At 42.8% G+C, this 21,045-nt stretch overlaps 1 protein-coding gene across 6 annotated transcripts in view; it reads left to right on the top strand.

Annotated features, from left to right (window-relative positions):
- nf1a (neurofibromin 1a) overlaps positions 1 to 18,957 on the top strand; it is a 282,655-nt gene extending 263,698 nt beyond the window's left edge. For all 6 annotated transcript variants that reach the window (XM_049576726.1, XM_049576725.1, XM_049576727.1 and 3 more), the window contains 4 exons: positions 7,139 to 7,281; positions 7,604 to 7,650; positions 12,234 to 12,450; positions 17,410 to 18,957. In XM_049576726.1, the coding sequence (XP_049432683.1) occupies positions 7,139 to 7,281; positions 7,604 to 7,650; positions 12,234 to 12,450; positions 17,410 to 17,552 (550 nt within the window). In that variant the 3' untranslated portion in view covers positions 17,553 to 18,957. The remainder of the gene's footprint in view (positions 1 to 7,138; positions 7,282 to 7,603; positions 7,651 to 12,233; positions 12,451 to 17,409) is intronic.
- Positions 18,958 to 21,045: the final 2,088 nt, after the last annotated feature.

Below are 21,045 nucleotides of genomic sequence, written 5' to 3'. Positions count from 1 at the left end.
TGAATGAGACAGTTTTTGTTTTGGTGGGGGTGAGCTGATCCAAGCAGGAGGAGAGTGTGCTGTTGTAATAGTTTACCAGGTCAGCAGGGTCATCAGAGGGCGGGGGAGGTGAGGCAGACAGACAGTAGGTGAGAGAGGCTGAGAGAGCTGCAGGTGAGAGGGAGTTAAGGTTTCTGAAAGTTATTGTCCGGCTCTGAATAGGGGAGGAGGTAGGGATTTCAGTGTTCATTGTGATTACCAAGTGGTCGGAGATGTGCAGATTGTGACTGGATAGCTGTTGAATGTTTAGATTAGTGGAGCAAACCAAGTCCAGAATGTGACCACGGCTGTGTGTTGGGAAGGTTATGTGTTGAGTGAAATTGAAGCATTGCAGCAGTTCTAAAAATTCTGTGGCCGGTTTATTGTCAGTACTGTCAATATGTAGATTGAAATCACCCAGGAGAAGAACAGATGGTGAGATGGCGGATAACTGGGTCAAAAAGTCAGCAAAATCAGGAAGGAAGGAGGGATGTGGTTTTGGGGGGCGGTAAATGATGGCTGTGACCAGAGGGGATGGACCAGACAGTTTGTAGGTGAGGTGTTCAAATGAGGGCGTTGGAGGAATGGAGATGGGGGATGTTTTTTCTGTGGATGGCAGCAATGCCACTTCCCCGGCCCTCTGTGCGGGGTTTGCCCGTGTTTGTTTATCCTGTGGGGGTGACTTGGTTTAATGAGAAATTGTCCAGAGGTGTTTGCCAGGTTTCAGTGAGACAGAGAAGGTCCAGGTTATTGTCCACTATGAATTCATTGAGAAGGAGACTCTTGTTGTTGAGGGAGCGGGTGTTGAATAAGGCCACTTTGAGGTGATGTTGCTTCATGAGTGGCTGTGATGACCAGGGAAGTGGATGGAGGTTGACTAGATCAATATGTCTTGTGCAGGGTGGACGGGGGCGCCTGTATGTGGTGATGGTCTTAATGTGAAAAATTACAGGTTGTGTATGTAATGACTGATGTGGTCAGGGGGAGGAGCTAGAGGTCATGACAGTATCAGCAGCAGCAGGAGCCGCACTGTCAGAGGCAGTGTTTTGTAATGGCGGTTGGAGCCTGTGGGGGGAGTGGTTGAAAAAGGCCGTGCTCGCATGAATCTCAGGGGGAACCGTAGAAGAAGAGGGGAGCACTACCGAGGGGGCGTGGTACGTAAATAGTCAACACGTGTGTGCCAGTACATGTACGGTGTGCTGTATATCTTCTCTTCTCCATAAGCCTCCGTTGTCTCAACCCTGCTTTTTTCTGCCGCTGTTTACTTCCTCCCCTGCATCCTCTGTGTGTTTTCCTCCACAATTCAGCTGGTATCTCCAATGTTCCGGCCACCAAGCCGGCCGGCCTCTGCGCAATCAGCTGATCTCTGGAGTAAACAATGCGGCCATGAAGTTGTTGCGCAATGGTGCCAGGTCCGAATGAAATAAGTAATTCCAGAGTGAGGAAAATGAGCACAACTCTCTCAGTCAACATGTTTTGAGAGGGCGCAGTTTCAAAATGACAATCACAAAAAAGCAAGCACAAATACCAAACTTAATAAAGCAAAAACAAGAAGATTGAGAAAACAGGAGCGACTGCAACAGGCTGCACGCGCGGGTGCATGCGCACATACAAACAGCACTTCACAGAAACCTCCGCCGCCGACCAGTATTTTGGAGGTGTAACTGCAGAGTGACACAGACACACCACCGCACAAGTATAAATGCTCACAATGACGTAGACGACGTGTGTAGGCTACATGCATAGGGTCTATGCACAACCATAAATCTTGCTTTAGGGAAGGAGAGAGACATCACTGACACACAGACATCCCTGAGAAAGATCACTGCAGAAAGAATAAAAGCACATATGTACTAAAATAATGACCTGGGTCATAAAAGTTATGTTGTATTCTTCAGAGTCTAATGTAGAAGTTGTTACAGGTACTCTCGGTTCCTAGTGACTGAGACCCAACCAGAGATGTGAGTAGGAGTAGGAACCAGTCACTCTGCTCTTGGATTGGTCTAAAAGCCCTGACACGCCAAGCCAACAGTCAGCTGTTGGTCAATGTCAGGACATCGGTGAGCATCTGTCGCCCAAGTTTGTGCAATGTGTTTCCCCTCGTCGACGATGTGTTTCCAGTCTCCCTTTTTGAATGATTATTACTGACTACTGCCATCTGCTAGTGTGGAGAGTTATTTCCTTTCACGCAGTCACAAAACATACATGCTGGTTAGCCGTTGGCTATAGTCTTAGCAGTGTGTTCATGTGCAACTTTTTGACACACACAGATGATGTGAGGCAATGCAACAGTTGGCTTTCATGGCCGCTAGTTCTTTGAAGTTGGTTTGGTGTGTCTGGGCAATAATGCAACTTTGTCTGTGTGTTTGTGTGTGTGTCTCGTAATCTCAAAATGTGGTCCTTGTTAAAGTTAAAGTCCCACTGATTGTCACACACCTGAGTGTGTGAAATTTGTTCTTCGCATTTGACCCATCCCCTGAGGGAGCGGTGAGCAGCCGCGGTGCTGTGCTCGGGAATCACGTGGTGATCTAACCCCCCAATTCCAGCCCCTGATGCTGAGTGCCAAGCAGGGAGGCAATGGGGCCCATTTTTATAGTCTTTGGTATGACCCGGCCAGGGATCGTACCGCTAGGCCACTGAGCTTGTGACATCTATTGTTGCAGGACCTATCGGAGAAGCCATAAGTACTTCGCTTATATGTCTGTCTGTGGACAGATTTTTTCAACGCAACAGCCACACAACCGTACAAGATGCAGTCATGAAACTTTCCAGGTGTGTAGTTGAGATGAAATGAAGGACAAAAATGAAGATGGGTGTGGTCCGAGGAAGGAGGCTGATCATAAATATGATTTCAGTAAAGTGAATAGTTGTCAGTTCTTTTAATATAGTAGTAATAAATAAATGTCAGTGTTTAGGGTAAGGAAGGATCATCATTCAGTATCCTTGTGTCCCGAAGGTAGAAGCGCCTCCTGAGACTCCTTAGTGCTGCCTGGTGTAACTAGTACCTTCTTACCGTCTTACTGTGATCAGGCCCACCACAGCTGTGTCATCAGCAAACTTATTGATGGTTTTGGAGTTAGAAGTGGGTACACAGTCATGTGTGTACAGGGAGTACAGCAAGGGTCTCAAAATGCAGACCTGGGGTGCTCCTGTGTTAAGGATGAGGGTGGAAGAGGAATGTCCGCCCATTCTTACCACCTGGGGTCTGCCTGTCAAGAAGTCAAGAATCCACAGGCACAGCGAGGTGTTAAATACAAGCTCTTTGAGCTTTGTGACCAGCCTCAAGGGTTTTATGGAGTTCAACACTAAACTGAAGTCTGACTATGGCTTTGACCAAACTAAGAGTCTGTGAAACTGGCTTGAGGTCTGATTGTCCTTAATGCACACATTCAGGCCCTGTTTAGACGACAACGGTTTATCTAAAAACGGAAAAGTCTGTCCTTTGCGTTTTAAAAAACTTCTGCGTTTATATGACAACGTTATTGAAACGATCCCCGTTCACACGGAGCCGCAAAATCTAGTGGAAACGCTGTAGTATGCATGCCAGGCCAAATGGGTGGCAGTGTAAATTTGCAAAGCAACACCACGGCATGACACCATGCACCTGTGCTGAAGCGCCTTCCTCTACAATGCGGTGATTACAAACCCAAACAAAGACACAATGGCGAATGCGTACACAGAATACTTTGTTTGGATGGACGACAAGGTGGAGTTGCTACAGTAACAGATCTACACCTAACTTCAAATCAACAGGGTGAGCAGCACAAACAGAGCTCAGCATTGTTGTTGTGACCATAGACATATATACGTAGACGCAGCATTGATTGGGTTTGCCCACTGCTGTGATGTGTCAACGTTGCCGCCATATTGGATGTGGCAAGGCTGCACTGTAAACTAATACAAGTAAATGGACTTAATTTCATAAAGCGCCTTTCTACAAAGAAATTTACATTAATGTCTCTCGTTAATTCATTTACACACGCACTAATATACTTGGGAAACAGGCACCAAAAACAATGTATTTGATCTTCTCAGATGGCTAAGATAAGAACTTGATTGATCCCACACAGGAGTAATTCATGTTACATCAGCTATAGAGAACAAGTTAGTGCCAAAAAACAATACACAGTATATATAGGCTACGTATATAACACATACTGTAGCGTCCGCCAGGACGTGTGGAAAGGATGACACAGTTATTCGGCAAACCACCGTTTATTATTAAACAGTACAGGTTACTGTTGGCCGTAACCACGCTAAAACAACCAATAAACAAGAATTTTGCTGTAACTCCAACTGTGCACTCCTGCTCTCTTCTGACACCAGCACGCGCACTCACACAGCCCTCATCCCCGTCACACTCGCATCCCGCCCCCCTGCCTATACTCATGCAATCCCAAACATGCCATTAACTCACAGAACATTGATATTATAACAGAACATTTACTGCAGGGCCGCTACAATACATATATACAGTACAGGCCAAAAGTTTGGACACACCTTCTCATTCAATGCGTTTTCTTTATTTTCATGACTATTTACATTGTAGATTCTCACTGAAGGCATCGAAACTATGAATGAACACATGTGGAGTTATGTACTTAACAAAAAAAGGAGAAATAACTGAAAACATGTTTTATATTCTAGTTTCTTCAAAATAGCTACCCTTTGCTCTGATTACTGCTTTGCACACTCTTGGCATTCTCTCGATGAGCTTCAAGAGGTAGTCACCTGAAATGGTTTTCCAACAGTCTTGAAGGAGTTCCCAGAGGTGTTTAGCACTTGTTGGCCCCTTTGCCTTCACTCTGCGGTCCAGCTCACCCCAAACCATCTCGATTGGGTTCAGGTCCGGTGACTGTGGAGGCCAGGTCATCTGCCGCAGCACTCCATCACTCTCCTTCTTGGTCAAATAGCCCTTACACAGCCTGGAGGTGTGTTTGGGGTCATTGTCCTGTTGAAAAATAAATGATCGTCCAACTAAACGCAAACCGGATGGGATGGCATGTCGCTGCAGGATGCTGTGGTAGCCATGCTGGTTCAGTGTGCCTTCAATTTTGAATAAATCCCCAACAGTGTCACCAGCAAAACACCCCCACACCATCACACCTCCTCCTCCATGCTTCCCAGTGGGAACCAGGCATGTGGAATCCATCCGTTCACCTTTTCTGCGTCTCACAAAGACACGGCGGTTGGAACCAAAGATCTCAAATTTGGACTCATCAGACCAAAGCACAGATTTCCACTGGTCTAATGTCCATTCCTTGTGTTTCTTGGCCCAAACAAATCTCTTCTGCTTGTTGCCTCTCCTTCGCAGTGCTTTCCTAGCAGCTATTTGACCATGAAGGCCTGATTCGCGCAGTCTCCTCTTAACAGTTGTTCTAGAGATGGGTCTGCTGCTAGAACTCTGTGTGGCATTCATCTGGTCTCTGATCTGAGCTGCTGTTAACTTGCGATTTCTGAGGCTGGTGACTCGGATGAACTTATCCTCAGAAGCAGAGGTGACTCTTGGTCTTCCTTTCCTGGGTCGGTCCTCATGTGTGCCAGTTTCGTTGTAGCGCTTGATGGTTTTTGCGACTCCACTTGGGGACACATTTCAAGTTTTTGCAATTTTCCGGACTGACTGACCTTCATTTCTTAAAGTAATGATGGCCACTGGTTTTTCTTTAGTTAGCTGATTGGTTCTTGCCATAATATGAATTTTAACAGTTGTCCAATAGGGCTGTGTGTATTAACCTGACTTCTGCACAACACAACTGATGGTCCCAACCCCATTGATAAAGCAAGAAATTCCACTAATTAACCCTGATAAGGCACACCTGTGAAGTGGAAACCATTTCAGGTGACTACCTCTTGAAGCTCATGGAGAGAATGCCAAGAGTGTGCAAAGCAGTAATCAGAGCAAAGGGTGGCTATTTTGAAGAAACTAGAATATAGTTATAGTCAGTTATTTCACCTTTTTTTGTTAAGTACATAACTCCACGTGTTCATTCATAGTTTTGATGCCTTCAGTGAGAATCTACAATGTAAATAGTCATGAAAATAAAGAAAACGCATTGAATGAGAAGGTGTGTCCAAACTTTTGGCCTGTACTGTATGTATATGTATATATATATATATATATATATATATGTGTGTGTGTGTGTGTGTGTATTATTATTATTATTATTATTATTATGTATATATTGTATATATGTGTATTATTTTTCGACACTACCTTGTTCTCTATAGCTGATGTAACGTGAATTACTCCTGTTTGGGATCAATAAAGTTCTTATCTTAGCCATCTGAGAAGATCAAATACATTGTACATTTGTACTGTTTCCCAAGTCAATTAGTGCGTGTGCGAATGAATAAACAAGAGGCATTAACGTAAATTTTTTTGTAGAAAGGTGCTTTATGAAATTAAGTCCATTTACTTGTATTAGTTTACAGTGCAGCCTTGCCACATCCAATATGGCAGCGACGTTGACATATGGCTCAGCGCTCGATGAGGCGTCTACGTATATATGTCTATGGTTGTGACGGTCGGCGTGCCTAGTGACTAGAACCGTAATGCGCATGTGCGAAAAGTCTCCATTTTCAGAGGAACTGCATATTGCAAGTTTACATGACAACGGAGACGCTGCCATTTCCAAAAAGTTGCACTCTGGAACCCATTTTCTAAACGTTGCATTTTCAGGCACCCAAAACGCCGCTGTCGTGTAAACGATCGGCCAAAACGCAACTTAAGTTTACCGTTTTAAGTTGAAATCGTTGTCGTATAAACGGGGCCTCAGTTTGTTTGCCATGGGCTTGCTCCTCTCTTGGGGAGACGTTTTGGTCTGTGAAGACTGATGTAAAGGCTCAGGAAGAAGTTGTGATTGGCCAGTCCGCAGAAGAAGCTGCTGTTGTTGACACAAGGAGACATTGTGTCTCCTGTAGATGTAAGATAAAAGTAACATAGTAATGGGCATAACAAGTGGTAGGCTACAGTGTCAGATATACTTGTGCTGTTACATCAGGTAGAAGTGTATTCTTGTCAAAACTGCCATACAAGCTGTCAACCCATGTTCATGCACATTCATAGAGCACCATTTATACAGACCTAACAGTAGGTGTTGTTTGTATATCTCCTCCTCAGCCACAACCTGCTGGACTCCAAGATCAACACTGTGCTGTCCATGTGCCAGGACACCAACCTCCTGAATCCTGTCCACGGCATTGTACAAAGTGTGGTGTACCACGAGGAGTCACCACCACAGTACCAGCCATCCTATCTACAAAGTAATACATGCTGACATTTCCACATTCATACAGGCCAAGCATGTTACAAAAGATTTTATTTTCACAAGTATTTTACAAATGACAGGGTAGTGGCCGACTGGAAGTAGGGGGAGAAACAGGGGTATTACATGCAACAAAGGTCCCAAGGCCAAACATATTAACTTCTGTGGTCGTACCAAAAGCTGTGACAGTTCATTTAAATGGATAATAAATCTGTGCCTTTGTAAGTAAGTATGTTCACTCTGCCACCCCTGTCTTCTATGTTACCTCTCTTCCTACCTCCTCCCTTTCTTCTCTTCTCTCACTCCCTTTCATTTCCCAGGCTTTGGCTTTAATGGACTTTGGAGGTTTGCCGGACCCTTCTCTAAAGTATGTCACACACACACACACACACACACACACAGACACACACACACACACACACACACACACACACACACACACAGCAGTGGCAGAAAGACTGGAGATCATTTCAGTTAATATCTAGTAGCTGCTCAGCAATTTAGAAAACATAGCAAACAGTTTAGAAAACGGAATAGAATGTAACTGTGCAGAATTAGTAGTGCAGTAGACATACAAACCATGTCTGACATATTTCATTGCAGAAGAAGGTGAAGCTAGACTTTTTATCCCACTGCTCACCCCATCATCAAGTCAATATTCATAATCCTGAAGGGAATAACATTGTTGTTCTGAGTAATTAAGAGACTGTAGAGGGACGGAAACTTTTTGTTGTCATTTGTAGTATTTGCTACAGTTTTAATTAAATAGAGCTGAACAGTAAGTTTCAGCAATACACTATTACACTCACACAGGTGTTTGAAAGATTTGTCATCTTGAGGAAGAGTTCTTTGTTATTTGTTTTTGCATTTAAGCAGGAGGTCTCCTAGGATACACATCTCTCGAACAAAAAAGCAGTTAACACATCGCCCCATTGAACACACAGTTAATTTACAGCATTCACAGAGAGCACAGTAAGGTAGCACCTGAGAGGCAAGAAAGACACGCTCATATTCATAATGCCAAACACTTAAGCCCTGTTTCCACCTAACACCTTGGGTATGATACTTTTAGAACCAAAAGTAACCCTTCAGACATGGTACCTAGACCCTAGGTCTGTTCAGTGTTTCTTCTGCAAACAGTACTCTTAATTGTGGGCGGGGTTGTTGTCACTGCTCCGTCAAGCACTTGCTGTATTTCTTCATCACCGGTTACACAGAGGAAAGTCTGCACCTCATTTATTGTCCACAGAATGGGGTTACACACTGACATTTTAGAACAAAATAGAACAGGCTGCAGTGAGTCTCTCTCAGTGGGATATTCAAAAATAGCAGGTTTGTGCATTTTGTCCTTCTCATGCACAGAGGTTTAATGTTGCCGTAGCCCACAAGAAAAACACTCCACAATGCTTTTTTTCCCTTCAGAATATTTGCAGTTCACATAATCTGGTCAAAATTAATATATATTTTTAAACACATCCATTCATTACAAAGAGTGTATGCCGTCTAAGAGAGACAATAAAACTGGTCAGAGTTGTAATATTGAAATCTGAGGTGTGTTGATGGATTCACATTGTCATCTCATGCATTGAGTAACATTACAAGTTAACTCCTTAAAAGTTGTTGTTCTACTCCCACAGTGTGTAGTACAAAATGCAGCTCTGCTGAGTTCACAACAGACTTCAGAAACACTGATCAAGCACTTGTTTGAAACACAACAAATCATTTTACAGAGGTAGACAGGAAGTTTTCCCAGAGTGGATTTAAAGATTAATCTTCCCCTGGATGTCTTCACTGAGGTCCATCCAGTTACCATGGAAAAGATACAGGGATGACTTTTGGAGCCGGAATTCAAAGGATGTCACCATTGTCGAAACAGCTAAAAATGTTGACCCAACAAGATTAGTTCATTCTGCAAATAGAAGGTGATTATTTGGGTGGAGTTTCTTTAAAAGGTTATCAGTGGGAGTATTATAAGCGAATATTTCATTCAGTCATAATTCATCGTATTTGTAGATATAGCTTTTTAATCTTTTTCTTGTAATTGTGCAGCACACAGGCTTTTCCCCCACAGCCTCGGCAGTAATGTTTACTGGGGAACAAAAAAAATAATAATTTGAGATTTAAAAAATGATTTCCGAGGAAAAAAAAAAAAAAAAACTCTCAAAAAACTTTTTTTTTTTTTTACTCTCAAATATTATTTTTTTGCTATCAGTGTGAAAACATTTTCTCTCTCTCAAAAAAATGTTTCTCTCAAAACATTTTTTCTTCTCTCTCTCAAAACCTAGGTCTTTGCTCTCATGTCAGGATTTTGCTTTTGCTGTGAAAATAATGTCATGGGCGGGGCCACGTTCCTATTGGCCAGTCTCAATCGAATTGACAGCTAGGTGAAGATTGTCTTGGGAGTCGAATTCTGACTGAATCATCCACCATGGTGGATTCACCGGCATAGATGCGCTGCGTTATTTGGGAGCGGATATGCATATATTAATGTTACGCATGTGTGGCCAAATGGAGAGGAGAGGGAAATGAACCGACAACGCCACCTGTGGAATTGCACCCCAGGGAATACACTCAAACCTGTAGACTACTCTTAACAACAGAAGGTCACACAGATTCATTCATTCATTCATTCATTCATCTTCTAACCGCTTCATCCTCTTGAGGGTCGTGGGGGGGCTGGAGCCTATCCCAGCTGACATCGGGTGAGAGGCAGGGTACACCCTGGACAGGTCGCCAGACTATCGCAGGGCTGACACATAGAGACAAACAACCATTCACGCTCACATTCACACCTACGGACAATTTAGAGTTATCAATTAACCTAGTCCCCAATCTGCATGTCTTTGGACTGTGGGAGGAAGCCAGAGTGCCCAGAGAGAACCCACGCTGACACGGGGAGAACATGCAAACTCCACACAGAAGGGCTCCCACGCCCAGGATCGAACCAGCAACCCTCTTGCTGTAAGGTGAGAGTGCTAACCACCACACCACCGTGCCGCCCTACGTCACACAGATTCGTACACTGCTAAATATGGGGACAGGAGATGGACTTCCAAATTTAACAACACGGAGGTCCTAAGCTGCATGAATGCACAGCCGCGTTACAGTGTGCTTTAATCAGTCTGTGGAAAACTGGCAGAACAGCAGTGGAAAACGAAGCGGCCGCACCGGGGCTGGAGGCCATGGACAGCCGTCTTTCAGGATGCCCAGCTGATGGCCCACGTCACCAGGCTACAGAGTGCAGCCCCACACAGTGCGCAGAGGAAGAGAAGAAGCCACAAGCTGTGTCCTCAGCTACAGCAGGACAGAGAGCAGGACAACCTGTTAACTTGAAGTTAACAGAACTAGCAGAAGTAGAAATAAAAAAAAAAAAAAACAGAGCGAGCTTACTGGAGCGAAGTGAGCTTAATGCACAGCTCAAACCCAGTCACCATCTCGCAGTGAGGAAGAGCAGATACCACGCTTTTCAAAGTCCCCTGCGAAGCTGCACACAACAGGAACGGCCAACGCCGCTGTAAAGCGAAGAGTCACGGCAGCTGTGACATCATAATACACTTTAACAGTACACAAACATTACAGCACCCATGCCTACCTTATGAGTCCCAAGTTTGGGTACAGAAACCGGAGCACAACACACACACAAAGCACACCAACCGGAGCACGCCACACACAGCCCTCGCCAGGTAAATGCCAGATAGAAGTGAGCGCGCCGTGACGGGAAGACCAGATAATGCAGGTGCCACCACTGCACAATTAGGTTCCGACAACTGGAAATTAGGCCCAGCTGATGCCAATTAAGGGCGGAGGTGTAGCAGCGCTCACCCTGCCACACATGGAATGTTAGAAGAGAAAAGCACCGTAGTAAAGTAACGTTAATGGAATAACCTAGCTAGATGTAAAGTTAACACTAGCTGACTAGTGCAGTTAATAACACAATCTCGGTAAAATAACGTCAGGTGAGAAAAGGGATTCATTACAGGAATGTTTTTGATAACCAACTTGCTCAGCTAGCTACCCATCAATTGTGTGTGTCATCATCTTACCCAAACATTGGAGTCTCCGCTCCCAAATAATGCAGCGGTGAATCCACCATGGTGGATGATTGATTCAGTTGAATTTGACTCCCAAGACGATCCTCACATAGCTGTCAATTCGATAGAGACTGGCCAATAGGAACATGGCCCCGCCCATGACATTATTCTCACAGTGAAAGCAAAATCCTGACGTAAGAGCAAAGACCTAGGTTTTGAGAGAGAGAAGAAACAAAATACTTTTTCCCAAAACTTTTTTTAGTCTCAAATATTATTATTTTTTGCTATCAGTGTGAAAACTTTTTCTCTCAAATATTTTTTTTTCTCTCATATCATTTATTTTCCACATGTAATAAAGACACAAATATAGCTCCATAAAAGGCAGCCACTCACTGCCATCCCAAATAATCATTAGCAAATGAAATCAGAAAAGAACTTAAGAAATTGATATTATTATCATTATTATGTTTGTACTATCAATGGTGTACTGCAGTTCTGTGTAAGTGGTGTTGCTGTACCCCAGCAGCAACTGTTGCTCGACTGCTGTGGGTAGCTCCAATAAAACACTGTACTGTCTCTCCATTTCATTCCTTTCAAATGTATTAAAAAGTGGAACACTAGAATGAAATATGATTGTTATGAAGCCTACATCACTATCGACTGTTGTGTTGTAAGGTTTTTGTTGAGTGTTATAAGTCATAAAAAGTCATAGTGTGTGCACTTTCCCTCTGTGGTCCTCAGTCATCTGTTTCCCTAAAAGTACAATCAGTTATTTAACTCTGAGAGGCCCTGATCTAAGGTTTTTGTTTTTTGAATGCTTTAAAATTGAAGCTTCTTAATGTGCCACTTTTCTTCTTCCCTGACACACACACGCCCACACACTCACACTCACACACAACAACACCTGCTAACCCTGCAGCAAACACAGATACCAGACTATGCCGAGCTGATTGTCAAGTTTCTGGAGGCGTTGATTGACAGCTACCTGCCAGCAGCTGATGAGCAGCGAGGGGAGGAGCAGCTGAGGACACCCACCTCCCCCTACCCCCCCACTAGCCAGAGCCAGCTCAGCATCACTGCCAACCTCAACCTGTCCAACTCCATGACCTCACTGGCCACCTCGCAGCACTCACCAGGTCTCTCACATACACACACACACACACACACACACACACACACACACACACGCACACACACTCTTACTCTCTGCATGAACTAATGGGAAACTGTTGACTCTCCATGGCCCCGTTTCCCAGAGCCTTCATAGCGCTACGTGCATCATAAGTTGTATCTTAAGGTCTCCCATAAGCTTACGGGCTGTTTCCCAGAGTCTCCTTAGTGAAGATACAGGTGCTGGTCATATAATTAGAATATCATGAAAAAGTTGATTTATTTCAGTAATTCCATTCAAAAAGTGAAACTTGTATATTATATTCATTCATTACACACAGACTGATATATTTCAAATGTTTTTTTCTTTTAATTTTGATGATTATAACTGACAACTAATGAAAATCCCAAATTCAGTATCTCAGAAAATTAGAATATTACTGAAGACCAATACAAAAAAAGGATTTTTAGAAATGTTGGCCAACTGAAAATATAATATAATATATAAACATGAAAAGTATGAGCATGTACAGCACTCATTACTTAGTTGGGGCTCCTTTTGCCTGAATTACTGCAGCAATGCGGCGTGGCATGGAGTCGATCAGTCTGTGGCACTGCTCAGGTGGTATGAGAGCCCAGGTTGCTCTGATAGTGGCCTTCAGCTCTTCTGCATTGTTGGGTCTGGCGTGTCGCATCTTCCTCTTCACAATACCCCATAGATTTTCTATGGGGTTAAGGTCAGGCGAGTTTGCTGGCCAATCAAGAACAGGGATACCATGGTCCTTAAACCAGGTACTGGTAGCTTTGGCACTGTGTGCAGGTGCCAAGTCCTGTTGGAAAATGAAATCTGCATCTCCATAAAGTTGGTCAGCAGCAGGAAGCATGAAGTGCTCTAAAACTTCCTGGTAGACGGCTGCATTGACCTTGGACCTCAGAAAACACAGTGGACCAACACCAGCAGATGACATGGCACCCCAAACCATCACTGACTGTGGAAATTTTACACTGGACCTCAAGCAACGTGGATTCTGTGCTCTCCTCTCTTCCTCCAGACTCTGGGACCTTGATTTCCAAAGGAAATGCAAAATTTACTTTCATCAGAGAACATAACTTTGGACCACTCAGCAGCAGTCCAGTCCTTTTGTCTTTAGCCCAGGCAAGACGCTTCTGACGCTGTCTCTTGTTCAAGAGTGGCTTGACACAAGGAATGCGACAGCTGAAACCCATGTCTTGCATACGTCGGTGCGTGGTGGTTCTTGAAGCACTGACTCCAGCTGCAGTCCATTCTTTGTGAATGTCCCCCACATTTTTGAATGGGTTTTGTTTCACAATCCTCTCCAGGGTGCGGTCATCCCTATTGCTTGTACACTTTTTTCTACCACATCTTTTCCTTCCCTTCGCCTCTTTATTAATGTGCTTGGACACAGAGCTCTGTGAACAGCCAGCCTCTTTAGCAATGACCTTTTGTGTCTTGCCCTCTTTGTGCACGGTGTCAATGGTCGTCTTTTGGACAACTGTCAAGTCAGCAGTCTTCCCCATGATTGTGTAGCCTACAGAACTAGACTGAGAGACCATTTAAAGGCCTTTGCAGGTGTTTTGAGTTAATTAGCTGATTAGAGTGTGGCACCAGGTGTCTTCAATATTGCACCTTTTCACAATATTCTAATTTTCTGAGATACTGAATTTGGGGTTTTCATTAGTTGTCAGTCATAATCATCAAAATTAAAAGAAATAAACACTTGAAATATATCAGTCTGTGTGGAATGAATGTATACATTATACAAGTTTCACTTTTTGAATGGAATTACTGAAATAAATCAACTTTTTCATGATATTCTAATTATATGACCAGCACCTGTATATCTTCTGAAAGGTATCTGAACCACTCGTAAGCTGTCCCTTAGTGATGTGCTCCATTCATCCTGTCACAGTTTTAGCTTTATTAGGCCAAAATTATGCTTTTTAAATCGATGGTTCACATCTAGACTCCTTGCGCAAATTACATCATTAGTTTTAAATTAACTTCATAGAAAATAGTAATGAATATTGAATATTATGAATATATAGCTTTATTTATTTATTTATTCATTCATTCATTTATTTAATGGAGCTAACTAACTGAGGATATGTTTTTTCTGACGAGGCTGCAGGCTGTACCCTACCACGATGTACTGAATATCTGACAGATACTTGACAAATTGATCAAAATGAAGTCTAATGAGGCCGGCTGGAAACTAATCACGTGGGAAGCACCAGCTATATAGGCGATCAAGCGTGTCGCCTCTGCTTACTTCATTGTAGACAAGATTATGGCTGTATTACAGGGTATCGTTGCACTCAAACAACTCAACCACAGGCGTCGCCATCCGCGACATCGCACCTCTCGTACGTGGGGCTCTGCAGGCACCTGTCAAACAGGGGTCGTGTGGAACGGAGGAGAGCCAGAGCACAAGTAACTTCAGGGTGGCGAAGCCCCCTCGGCAGGGGACTGGAGGGTGGACAGTCCCTCTCGACCATGGACATCAATACCCCCCACCAGGACCAGAGCTGGGGGCAGCCATTTTTTGGGCAGTGTTGGCCCACGCAGCAGCCTTTGGCTTGTTAGAATCGGCATTACGAAAGCATCCAAACAAGACACTCCTGTTACACCCCTCCTCGTCCAGCATCACCTCCAGTTCTTATACACACACACACACACACACACACACACACACACACACAACAATGAAATGTGGATGCTGCTGCTACAGGTGCCTATTGTGTGACAACAACAGATTTGCAATTTGTACATTGACAGAACTGATGTTGGAAAACTTATATGTCAGACACAAACTGGCATTGAACTGCAGTGATGGAAAAAGAGAGACAAACACCTATGCTGTTGTAAATGTTTCAATAACAAATGCATTATTGGTGAGCAGCAATCACGTTTCTCTGCTTCATCATTAGTCTTTTAATCTTTAATGTGATATGCTTCAGACGTATTAGGATGGGGATTTTTCCTGAAATGGTGCCAAAACGCTTGTCTGGACACAATAAAAATACCAGTGAAGCTTGACTAGACTTCAAATCGATGAGCAGATGTTCTGTAAAAGGCATATCCTCATTATGATATAATATTTGATGGAGGTAAAATTATTATGGCAATACTTTTTCATATTACGTCATTTATTTACCTTTATATGAGATCAGTTGATGCATACAGCATCGATAGACTTTCAGCACCATTGTGAAGGAAAGCTCCAACTTACAATGTACCTTAGCAGCTCTCCTTAAGAGCACCTGCTAAGGGACCGTTTGGTCGTAGGCAAAGAAGTTCCTTAGCTAAGGTATATCATAGAAACCTTCACAGAGCACTAAGGTACATCAAAACTAGGAAACAGGGCCCAGAATGTTTGTGAAGACAGTGCACCACAGCTCCCTCTCTCAGGTTCCCATGTTCTTGGTACCTGTTAACCCTGCTGACCTCACACTTTAGTTTTTAATACTACAATGTTGTGGCCCTGCAGAGACTGACTCCTAGAATGTAAGAGAAAATATTACCTGGGTGGCAGAAGTGCAGTCAGTGTAAAAATGCAGGAAGGAAACAACTCACAGGCTCCTGCTACAGCATCCCCTGTTGTTTGATAAATGACACATCAGATGCAGGAGAAATGCTGCACTAATTGATGATAAAGAAACTTTTTTTTTGTCTCATTTGACATTAGTAGACAGTCACATTATTTCAGTGCAGTCAGAGTCAAATCTTTCAGAGTTTCTAGAAAGGAAAATCACTTCAACATTGCAGTCCTCTCCACGAGGGGAGGTGCGACAGCAGGAAGCTCATTTGTCCAAAATTTCCACAAATTTCCACTAACCCCCTGCTATACTGACACAGATAATAGAGCAGTGGTTCTTTGACAGGATGAACATCATTTAAAGATTTGGTTACCAGCTAGTCTACCTTCATGACCCAAACTGGCCCTTAGACACTGACTAACTTAACACCCATTATGTTTGTTTTCATTCATCCATATTGCCTGTAACATTTAAGCCCCTGTTCTGTTCTGCTGCTTCAATTTGATCACACAGAATGAAAAAAAGAACAACTGGGGCTTTATAATTCATAAGAAGCATTGCAACAGGGGGGTGCAATTAAGTCTTAAGAGCAATTTCAAAACAACACAGCTGTGTAATATTATTCAGGCCTGTTTTTAATTTCGAACATGTGAATATAACAGGCCTGATAGGAATAAGTGGGCAACAGTTGCAGTAAGATAAGATTAACTTTATTGTCCCAAATGGGAAATTTGTTTTGGGCACAGCAGATACAACCATCATATACAAACAAGACACACAGTAGACAACCATGTAGTACAGCAAGAGTGCAGCTTTGAATAACATAGTTGTGCAATCAGGACTACTGGATGAAATAAAAACATCAACTTTATCATGACAGGTAGGGCTAAAAGAATAAAAGCTTCTTAAGGTTGCACTAGCCCAGGGTTTCAGTACTGAAAATGATATCGACAAAATAGGTTTTTTCAACTAAGGTTTCCAGTCATTACAGTACTTGACTGCATTCTTTTGAGCATTTAGTGTTATTTAGTGTTGAGTAAAAGCAAGTTTAGAATGTTCTCTTTCATACTTTGCTATATTGTGGAGTGCCAGCCTCTTCTACATCTTTGCTATGTGTTGCTTGAAAGACCTGAACTGGCACTGTCAACAGATGTACAGGGCAAGGGTCACGTGTATGACAGAGCCAACATCAGCAGGCTACCCATGCTATCAATGAGCACATCATACTTTTTGTGGAAATTAAGTTGAGCCACTCAGAATAAACTCATGGTCCACTGTTGGACCACATCCCACCAGTTGGGCACCACTGACTCAGAGTTAGAATTTTTATTCTGTCCCAGAATGTTTAAACAGATAGTAGAAAATCATAAGGATATTAAGCATAGAGTGGATGCTTTTAAACCATCTTCAAACTGTGTGTCCTCTAGGTGTGGATAAGGAGAATGTCCAGCTGTCTCCCAGCTCTGCTCTGTCCAGTGGGGGTCGCACTCGCCATGGTTCAGCCAGTCAAGTGCAGAAGCAGCGCAGCGCTGGCAGCTTCAAGAGACCCAGCATCAAGAAGATCGTGTGATCGACCAGAGAACAGCCCCACCCTGCTCTTCCTCCTCCTCCTCCTCCTGTTCCTCCTCCTCCTTCTCTCCACCCCCAGCCTGCCAGGCCTCATGCTGTACTCCACTTTATTTCCTCTCTCTTCTTCGTGGTTTTTGCTCTTTCAGGAGAACATGTGCATTTCAGTTTTGCATTGAGGAGGAATATATTAGCAAGGGCAAACTTGAATTTTGTGCTGCTTGAAATTTTTTATTTGAGACAGCGCAGTGGAGGAGAAGCTGGAGTGGAGGTTTCAGCTCTCCTTCACAGATATTCAGCAGCAGTTTAAGTCTCCTGCAGTGATGGAGGTCACACATGTGAAACTATTGGGGGAAATAAACCCTCTGAGCCTGATGGGAGTACAGTCCCAACACCTAGGTTCACTTTGGACATAAAGTTTCCTAGACAGTTTACACAGGGAGGAAGCAGAAACTGAAGTTCTGTCTTTATGCTGAAGTTTGATCTGTAAGACGTCCCTCAGCCTTCCTTATGACTAAACACTCCTGTGTCAGTGAGATGGACCAAATGACAGCAGCAGTGGGGGGGGTGGACCTTCACTCTGGACCTGCTCAGCTCCTCAGCTCACCTCTCCCAGTTCTGTACATATTTTACATAGATGATGTATAACTAGTCCTTAGTGCTAATTTAGATGTTGACGTTTTCTCCATGGTGTGCCTTTGTCAGGGTTTTTCAATGTGTACAATTTGTAAAGTAAAAGTCAAACCTTGCTGGGGACAAAGAACAGGTACTAATTATGGAGGCAAGCCGTCCATATCACCATGAGTTCACATGAGCTGAGTCACGACGGGCCTCTAATGATCGTCAAATATACAATCATCCATATACCCTGTTGCCTGAAAGTATTTATCCTGTACAGCTAGATAGCGCTACATAAATCCTCTTTTTAAACACTTTCAGAAACTCTTCTTTTCAAATGTCACAGGAAGACTGCAGAACACTAGGGGAAATACAACCATGTAAATAGCTTCAAGCTTTTCTTTATTTTTGTTTTTGTGCGTTTGGCTTTTATTTAGCTGTTTAATGTGAGTTCTTTTTAGTCTGAACTGTATTTTCAGCAGCATAGCATTTTCATTTGTTTACACAGTGACAAGGAAAATTGTGTAATAGGCAATAATCCTCAACTTTCAAACTCCTTTGTCATCCACCTGTTTTATTTGTACAGCAAACAGGAAGAACACATCACTTTGTCAGCTTGGTGCAATATGATGCCAACTTCTTAGTTGCCTGTTAACACTGAGATTTAGCTCTTGTTAATTACCTCCAGTGACCATTTGAATAGAAAAGAGACAGTGCACAGTGTGATGTTTGATCTTATCTCCCTCTCTCTCACTCACACACACACACACACACACACACACACACTTACACTTGCATTTGTTTCACCTCAACAGTCTGAGCTGGACCCCCAACCTTCAGAGGTTTGTCCTGTGGGCTCTTTGAAGGAAAAATCCACCTGAATAGAGGCTTCCACATTGTCAAGCCTCCGGCTCATTTCACAACCATTCTATTTCACAGCCATTATTTTTTGCAATGTAGAGCACATTGTTGTAAAAAAATGTGTCATTATTTAATAATTAAGCCATTTTGATCCCTTACTGTTTAATCCTTTGACACTAGAATAAAAAGGAAACACTGAAAAGAAACCAAACTTTTCAGAAACATTGCAGTTTGATGTCCAAGCAGAGGCAGCCTTATATCAACTTCGCCTTTTCTGTTCAGAAAACATATGATCAAAGACGTAACAAGATGAAGCATTCTGTGCCAACTGTCTTGCTTGATCTTTTACTATACTTGTAGTCACAGACGCAGCTCAGTCAGCAGTCAGACCGTACTGAGGTCCATCCTCTGCTCTGTTGTTTGGTGTATTCTTCTGTCTGGTTGCAGGTTTTCCAGCATTTTTACAATGTGGTGAAATGATGGAAAATATTTCACAGATCTAAACAGAAAGAGTAAGTTCCTGGTTTTGGTCTCAGTCCCCCAAACTCAAACACTGATTTCAAAACTCCCACCTTGCACCATCATACAGGCCGTCACACCCCTGCTCCAGCTGACCTAGACTGATGACATGCCACAGTGTGAAATGGTGGATTTTTCCTTTTAAGAGCTTTAGTAGTATTAATTCAGGTTATTGATGCAGAGGCCAGCATTGTGATATAAACCCTGTTTACCCTCAATGCACATCTAGGAGCAAGAGATCCTTTAAACCACAGGCCTGCTCTGCATTACAGGAGGTGTCGCTGTCAAAATACAAATCTGGGCACATTTGGAGAATGCTCTTCCAGAATTTAGTTTGAACGCATTTACTACCTATCAACCATAACTGACTTGTGACTGTTCTAGATAGTTAAGTGTGCTTCTAACTTTCCAGACAACCATTGGTTTCCATTCATTTCACAATTTTTCACAGGATCAACCTTCAGAGAGTTGAAACTTGCTTGAGGTTTCTACTCCATCACAGTTAACATCATTAGAATTGTTTGTGGTAATGCGGTACACACTGAAAATGGGAACCAATGGCTACCTCTAGGGTAGAAAGGCACAATGAGTTCTAAAACCATAGAAATAGAATGGATAGAAAGGACATTGAACTGTCTGCTGTGGTCATTTGACTTGTTCAAAAGAATATGGTGATTGTTGTTAGTTGTTCTGGTACAACACACCAGTAAAGAGTACACCATTTAAAGAGTGCCACATGTACTAGTTTGAGAACTCTGTTTTGGCCTATTCTTACATCTATGTTCTTTACTAAACAGGAAAAATACATCTGTACACCAACCCAAGTTTCTCTCTTTAACCCAACCAACACTTCCAGCAGCTTCATTGCCTTTTAAGTTATTGTAAAACACATTTCAATCAAACTCCACAGTAGAGTTGCCGGGATTTACTGTTTTTAAGGTATACAATGATGACATTGTTGTTTATCATTCCGTGTACATTTGCTAATCTACAATAATGAAAGAAAATGCAACTGCACGTAGAATCTCCCCTTTATTTTAGTTATTTCCTAAGGGGACATTTTTTTACACATATCTCCATTAACAACACGGTTTCAAATTTCAGTTATAGTAATAAAAAGCTTGTTCAACCAAGAATAACATTTCCATTTTCATTCTTTCAAGGGTCATTCTGACTGATAATAAGATAAGTTCTGTGATACTGTGAATCCGCGATATTTTATGAGACGGTTAATGTAATGTGAAAAACTCAAATCATTGCAACCCTACTCCACAGAAAGAACATAAAACTCACCAAAACTGGATAACATTAGCCTTTCCATTTATCCAATCATCACCAACTCTGGTTTGGTGGAACTAAACCACTGAGCAGCAGCTCTCACTCATTCATCAGAGGCACCTACAGTAATATTACTACAAAAGAAACAGGGAAATACATTATGATTTTAGAAATAATGGATTACTTATTTAAAAATGTACAACTCCACTACATCGTCACTG

This window comes from Epinephelus fuscoguttatus, linkage group LG5 (assembly GCF_011397635.1).
Source record: "Epinephelus fuscoguttatus linkage group LG5, E.fuscoguttatus.final_Chr_v1".
Lineage (NCBI taxonomy): Eukaryota > Metazoa > Chordata > Actinopteri > Perciformes > Serranidae > Epinephelus > Epinephelus fuscoguttatus.
Note: the sequence above shows the minus strand (reverse complement) of the source record. Positions and strands in the feature narration are given on the sequence as shown.